This window comes from Athene cunicularia (assembly GCF_003259725.1).
Source record: "Athene cunicularia isolate RWA chromosome 23 unlocalized genomic scaffold, athCun1 chr23_part1, whole genome shotgun sequence".
Taxonomy (NCBI): domain Eukaryota; kingdom Metazoa; phylum Chordata; class Aves; order Strigiformes; family Strigidae; genus Athene; species Athene cunicularia.
The window spans coordinates 2218000-2224648 of NW_020799130.1; the positions used below are offsets into that span (position 1 = coordinate 2218000).

The 6649-nt window shown below is 64.6% G+C and overlaps 1 protein-coding gene across 1 annotated transcript in view; it reads left to right on the forward strand.

Annotated features, from left to right (window-relative positions):
- Positions 1–4968: 4968 nt before the first annotated feature.
- Positions 4969–6649, forward strand: part of KCNQ4 (potassium voltage-gated channel subfamily Q member 4) — an 11070-nt gene continuing 9389 nt past the window's right edge. Inside the window, exons 1-4 of the mRNA XM_026863212.1 lie at positions 4969–5370; positions 6068–6194; positions 6289–6464; positions 6545–6646. Of these exons, the coding sequence (XP_026719013.1) occupies positions 4969–5370; positions 6068–6194; positions 6289–6464; positions 6545–6646 (807 nt within the window). The remainder of the gene's footprint in view (positions 5371–6067; positions 6195–6288; positions 6465–6544; positions 6647–6649) is intronic.

Below are 6649 nucleotides of genomic sequence, written 5' to 3' on the forward strand. Positions count from 1 at the left end.
TTTTTTTTTTTTTTTTTTTTCACCCTTTTTCCCTCTTGCTGCTCCTTTCTGACCCCCCCCACCCAGCCCAGAGCAGGAGGTGCTGGTTTGGGTGCCCAAGGCTGTCTGGCCCCAATGGCGAGGCTGGAGGGGGGAAGCCCGGCTGTGGGGGGGTGCAGAGGGGATGCTCGGTCCCCCTGGAGAGGCTTCGGTGCTTTGTCCCCCCAGGGGTGGGGGTTGGAGTGGGGCTGAGCGAGCACCCAGACCTGCCCCCTCTGCCTGTGGGTGCTCCTGCCCTCCCTGCGATGTACTGGGGGGCTCAGCCTGCCTCAGCATCTTGGGGCCACTCATCCCCCTGTGCCCCAAAGATCCCCCGTCCCCTGCGGAGTCCCCAGGTGCTGGAGGGTGGGGACAGCCCCGATCCCTTTCCTGGGGTTCAAGGCCCATCAGGCATCTGAAAACACGTCGGTTTTCTTTTCCCCAGCTTCAGCCAGCTCCTTGCCAGATGATTCAAGAGCAAAACTATCTCGGCTGCTCCGTGTGAGCATCTTGGCACCGTCCGCGGGAGCCGTGTGACCGTGGGGACTGCGGGGCCGGGGGTGGTGTGGGGGTGCCCCGCGGGGGTGATGGAGGATGCATCCGCAGGCTTCGGCTCCCACTCGCCAAAGCACAAAGGTCTTGGGGCCATCGGCTCCTGCACGCTGTGCATCGTCATCCGGAGCTGCTGCTGTGGGTGCTGCCAGGTCCCTGCCCTGGGTGCTGCCAGACCCCTGCTGTGGGTGCCACAAGATCCCTGCCGTGGGTGCCACCGGGTCCCTGCCATGGGTGCCACCGGCTGCAGGAGGAGGTGTGCAGCCCGCAGACAGGCTCTTCATCCCAGCCTCTGCTTCCAGGCAGTGTCAGGCCGCTGGAAACACCCCATCCTGCCTCCCCCCCACCAGCACCCCCAGCTCGGGGGGCGAGGGGGGCTCTCAGGGCAGCACCTTTCCTCTCCCGGTGCTGAGAACCAGGTCTGGGTCGGGCTGGGAGCATGGGCTGAGGTTTGCGGTGACGGTGTCGTGGTGGGACTGGCCGGCTCCTGGTCGAGCTCCCGTTTCTCTGGCCGTGGGGAAACACTCGGTGCTTTTCTGCTTCTCGGCGGCACGGGCAGGAGCGCGGCGCGGGACGGGCCCTGCCATGGTTACGGGCGCAAACAGGCCCGCTACACCCCGGTTATTTATATCCCCCGGAGCAGACAGGCCGCCTGCTCCACCTCTCCTGAAGGGCTGTGGGGCGAGGGACGGGGGATTTGTAAGACGGGCTGTTTGTACAGCTGCAGGCGCTGCTCGGGGAGCCTGACCACGCGGGCTGGGGAGGCTGCAGGGCGAAGCACCATCCCCAGCCCTGTCCCCAGCCCACCCCAGCGGGGCTCGGGCAGTTTTGGGCCAAACAGCTGGGGGGGTTCAGCCCGGCTGGACACCCAGCACCGCTGCCCAGCGCCGCGGGGACCTGGCAGTGCCACGATGGGGCCAGGCCTGGCCGGGGAAGGGAGCTGTGCGTTGGGCGGAGGCTCTTTGCCCGCTCGTCCCCCGGCTGAGCTGTTTATCCTGCGGCGCGTGGTATTTTCCTTCCGCTGAGTTATTGCCGGGCTGTCAGCGTGGGCCTCCCTGCTGCTGCCAGCTCGGGGCTTTCTTGCACAGGGAGAGTGAAGCGGGGTGCAGGCCAGCCCCGCCGGGGCATGGGGGTGCCCAGTGTACCCCCACTTTGAGCTTGGCACCCACCTAGGGCTAGGGGGCTCAGCCTGGCCGCGCTGTGCGCTCTCCTTGCGCTGGCTCCGAGCATCCCTCTCCCATCACACCGGCTGCACCGGGATGCGGTGGCACAGCATTGCCCAAACTAGAGTGGGGTGAAGCTCCTTCACCCAGGGGTGGGCACCGGGTGCCGGCTGGTGCCCCCTGGCCTGGTGCTGCTCCTCGCTGGCCGGGGCTGACCTGGCCCCGCTCCCCCTGAGCTCAGCAGCTTTCCCGGCTCACCCGTTCCTCTGCCGGCGCGGGCAGGAGCATATGGCAAAGCCCATTCTAATGAAGATTAATGTGAGGAGATTCACCTTCTCCAAGCCGGGCCCCCCACCGGGTTTTAATTATTTTGGGGAGGACTTTTCCTGCGGAAAGACTTTGCTCCTGCAGGGGTGAGAGCAGCTGGAGGGGCCCTGTCCCTGTGCCCAGGCTGCCGGTGACGTGTCCCCTCCGGCACGGGGAGCGACAGGATCCCTTTGGGGAGGGGGCTGCTGGCTGGGGAGGGGCTGGCCAGGGTAAGTTTATGGGGGAGAGATGATGCACCAGCTCAGCAGCACCAGCATCTTCTGCCTCCATCCCCCAGGACCCTGACGTAGGGGAGTGGGGAGGCAGCCAGGTCCTGCCCCACCATCTCTGCCCCATCCCTGCTTTCCCTGGCAGCACTCATTATTTTTTTTTTTTTTTTTTAGTCTCACTTGGTGGGTGGGAAGAGCAGTGAATTCGGGAGGGGGAGCGTGCTGGTGGGGAGCCTGGCACCGCCAGCACCACGCAGGGGTTTGATGGAGAGGTTGGCTGAGCCCTCGGTTCGGGGCAGAGCTGCTGAGAGCAGCACTTCTGCCCCAGGGGGGGACCGGGGCTGGGCGGGGGGGGGCCTGGCTGGTTCCTGGCTCCTGAGCTGCCTTCAGGCACCTGACCCTTTCCTTAAGCTGCTTAGGCGCTGCCAGCACGGGGCTGGGGCGCTTGCCCAGGCTTTACAAGTTAATTCCTACCAGGTGATGTGTTCCCAGAAAGTTTCTTTCCCAGCCAGCCCCGTGGGGCCTCGCATGCCCGTATCCTACACCGAATCCTGTGGGATGCCGGGGCGGGAGGCGTCCCCACCCCGGGGATGTGGGTGTCCATCACCGCTCCTGCAGCACAGTTTTACCGCCCGGTTGCTCACGGAGCTGCTGTGGGGACGGGTGACGAGTGGGGATCCTGCTCGGTGCAAAGGCACCGTGACCCGCCACTGCCCGAGGCTGGGCCACCCACAGCACGTCCCCACGGGGACAGCGTGTGCCCAGGCACCCAGGGACACCCCGCCTCCCCGCTCCCCGGCTGGGGCGAGAGGCACAAATCTTTGCGGGCTGGGAGAATTCTGCCTTTTCTTCTGCTTTGTGCTTCGCTGCCCGTGTAATTGCCCGCTAAATCCTGATTGTATAATCGTCATCGCTGATGGTGCACAAAGCAGAACGGCTCTGCCCTGGGCTGCTCAGGAGGCCGGTGACCTGCTCAGGGCTCCCTGCCCGTGGCCCTGCTGCCTGCTGGGCCAGTGCAGGCAGGACGGGGGTACGGCTGTGTCCAGCTCTGCCTTCACCTGCCGGAGGAATTAACGGCAGAACCGCTGGGCCGCGGGAAAGGGGCTCGATGGATAATTCAGAGGGAGAAGGATCTGGCTCCAGCCTTCTGCCATGCAGATGGGGAGTGTCTGGGAGAGGAGCATCGTCCTCGCAGCGAGGGCAGGGAGGTGTGGAGGCTGCGACACCCCCGGCACGTGGTGTGTGGCTCCAGCTCTCCCTTCTCCGTACTCTGGCTCCAGCACTTCCCCCATTCCCTGGGGTTTCTCTGCCATCAGTCCCATCTCCAGTTTCCCCTCCTGGTGGTTTTGGGGAATGGGACCTGCCTGTCCCCTTTAGGCTGGATTCTGAGCTGGGTGCTCCCCCACTGTGGGCCTGGGGCACTCGGCAGCCCCCTCATGCCATGCCCAGGTTTGCAGAGCCCCCAGCCCGACACAAACTGGGGGTTCACTGGGTGGGTGCGTGTGTCCCTGGGCCATGCTCAGCCTTGTGGGGGCCCTCGGATCCCCCCCACCCCCAGTGCTCAGTGTCTGCACCTGGTCCTGCGGAGGGCACAGAGCATCGTCCCCTCTCCCCCACATCACCCAGTGCCTCCCCGCCAGCTCTGGGCCTGGTGTGTGGGTTGGGTCTGGTTTCACCCCTCACCCACCCCAGGCAGCCGGTTCAGCTCTAAAACTCCACATCAGCAACGAGAAGAGACGGGAAAGTGCTCCTGAGTGGGTGTCGGGCAGCATCTCCCCGGGCCGAGCCCCCCTGTGCTCCCTGGAGCACCACGGATGGGTCCCACGGGCATTGCTCACCATGGGGAGACAGTGCTGGGGGGCCAGATGGGTGCCCACCAGTTCGGGGACAGGGTGCCAGGGCCACCTCGCTTGCACTGCCAGCCTCAGCCTGGGCGCCCTGGTGCTGCCAGCGAGGCCTCCCCGCAGTGCCATGGGCCCGCGGGTCCCCGGAGTCCCCGGTGCCGTTACGGAGCCGGCTCTGGCGGAGCGGTGGCCCTTTGCACGCCGTCACGTGGGCCGGTGGCACAAGCCCTCCGCTTTCCATTTTTAGAATTGCTGGATCAGGGGAAAAAATGTATTTTGGGAGTTTGATTTGCTTCGGAATCTACTTTTTTTTTCCCCTCCTTATTTTAAATGGGCCAAAGCCCCTTGTGTCTCAACCCAGCTCGTGAGGACAGAGAGCCCTGGAGCAGCTCCCTGCTAACTCTTCCCCTGGGTTGGCTGTTCCCAGGTGGCCCCCGTGGCCCCGACATGTCCCCGCGGTGGCAGTGATGTTGAGGACAGTCAGGAGAAGCTCTGCTCCCCTTTCTGCAGCAGCAGCAGCACCCTGCCGTGGGGCAGGACCCCCCCAGCTCCCTCCCTGCCTTTAATTAGTGGGGGTTTTTCCCGAGCAGAGGCCACAGGGCCACAGAGGAGCCTTTTACTGAGCCCCGTGGCCACTGGAGCCTGGTCCTCCTCCTTGGTGCCTGTGGAACAGCTTGGGGATGTCCCGTGCCACCAGCCAGGGCTGACACACGGGTGTCACACAGGACTGGTCCCCATCACAGAGGGGACCAGTGGGAGCGATGTTCCCTCTGGGCACATGGCTTGGGGAGCACCACGGGACCCCCGGCCCTGGCTGAGGGTGATCAGAGAGCCTGTCCCGGGTGTGCCGGAGGGATGTGCAGGGAGTGGAAGGGTCCTGTCCTGTGCACTCAGGGAGGTGCTGCCTGCACTGAGCATCCCAGTGCCACCGGCAGCCTTGGGCAGCCAGGTTTTGGGCACAGCCCTGTGCCGCACCCACAGGCAGCTGCTTCTGGGCTCCTGAATCGCTCCGTATCACCTTCGAGGGACAAACCATGTCCCCAGTGGCTGAGCCACGGCCGTGGAGGTCTCAGCTGGGGGGGTCAGACTGGGAGCAGGGGCCAGCACCACAAGCTGGGCTCTCCCCGACCGGCCCCAACACCCTCACCAACACCCTCTCCTTCCAGATTCCTCCTCGTCTTCAGCTGCCTGGTGCTGTCGGTCTTCTCCACCATCCAGGAGCACCAGAAATTGGCCAACCAGTGCCTCTTCATCCTGGTGAGTGTGGAGCAGAGCTGTTGCTCCTACTCTCCCTCCCCACATTACACCCTGAGAGACTCAGACAAAACCCCTCCAACCCCTTCCCCAGCTCAGATGTCACTGCTGGTTGTTGGTGTTAATGGTGGTGGCCTCTCCGGCACGCTGGGGAGAAGCTGCAGGGTGGCCTCACTGCTGCGGGTGTCCCCACGGCTCCGGGTGGCCCGTCGCTGCAGCTGGACCTCTGCGGTGAGGAGAGGCATAAACCATTGGGAAAGGCAGGGCAGGAGGGGCTAAAAAAGGCAACTTTCCCCCAAACTGTCAGAAACGGCTGACGCTGGAGTTCTTCCGAGTGATGGAGACTAAATTGGGAAGGTCCTTGTGACTTTCCCGCGAGTAAGCAGAACGGGGGCTTGTTTGTGCGAGAGGTAGGAGGACAATGCTGACGGCGGAGGAAAAGGACCCGGCTCGGTGTGAGCTTGGCACAGGTAGGAGAGCCGGGCTGCTCAGACAGGCTCGACGGCCACGGCTCCCATCTCGCTGCCCTGATTCCCCCGGGATGGCTCCAGCCGGGGCTGTGACCCCGGGGGGACACCGCGCTCCCCGCTGCACCCTCCTCAGCACCAGCGTTTCATTTGGCCGCCCCCTTCACACCATCCTGCCCCTGCCCTCCCCACCTCACCCTCCTGCCCCCACATTTTCCCCCCATCCCCGGCAGGAGTTCGTCATGATCGTGGTGTTCGGCATGGAGTACATCATCCGCGTCTGGGCTGCCGGGTGTTGCTGCCGCTACCGGGGCTGGAGGGGAAGGTTCCGCTTTGCCAGGAAACCCTTCTGCGTTATAGGTACTTGTTGGGAGGGGGGGGCGCAAGGATTTGGGGACTCACGCCACGGGTGTTTTGAGAAGAGCAGGCTCCCCTGACTCTCGCTATCCCTTAGATTTCATCGTCTTCATCGCCTCGGTGGCCGTCATCGCCGCCGGCACCCAAGGCAACATCTTCGCCACGTCGGCGCTGCGCAGCATGCGCTTCCTGCAGATCCTGCGCATGGTGCGTATGGACCGGCGCGGCGGCACCTGGAAGCTGCTGGGCTCCGTCGTCTACGCCCACAGCAAGGTGAGGATGGGGGGACATCACCCGGCCACCCCCCCCACCGCTCTCCCCGAGCCCCCTTGAACCCCGCTCTGCCCTGGCAGGAGCTCATCACCGCCTGGTACATCGGCTTCCTGGTGCTCATCTTTGCCTCCTTCCTCGTCTACCTGGCTGAGAAGGATGCGAACGCCCAGTTCACCACCTACGCC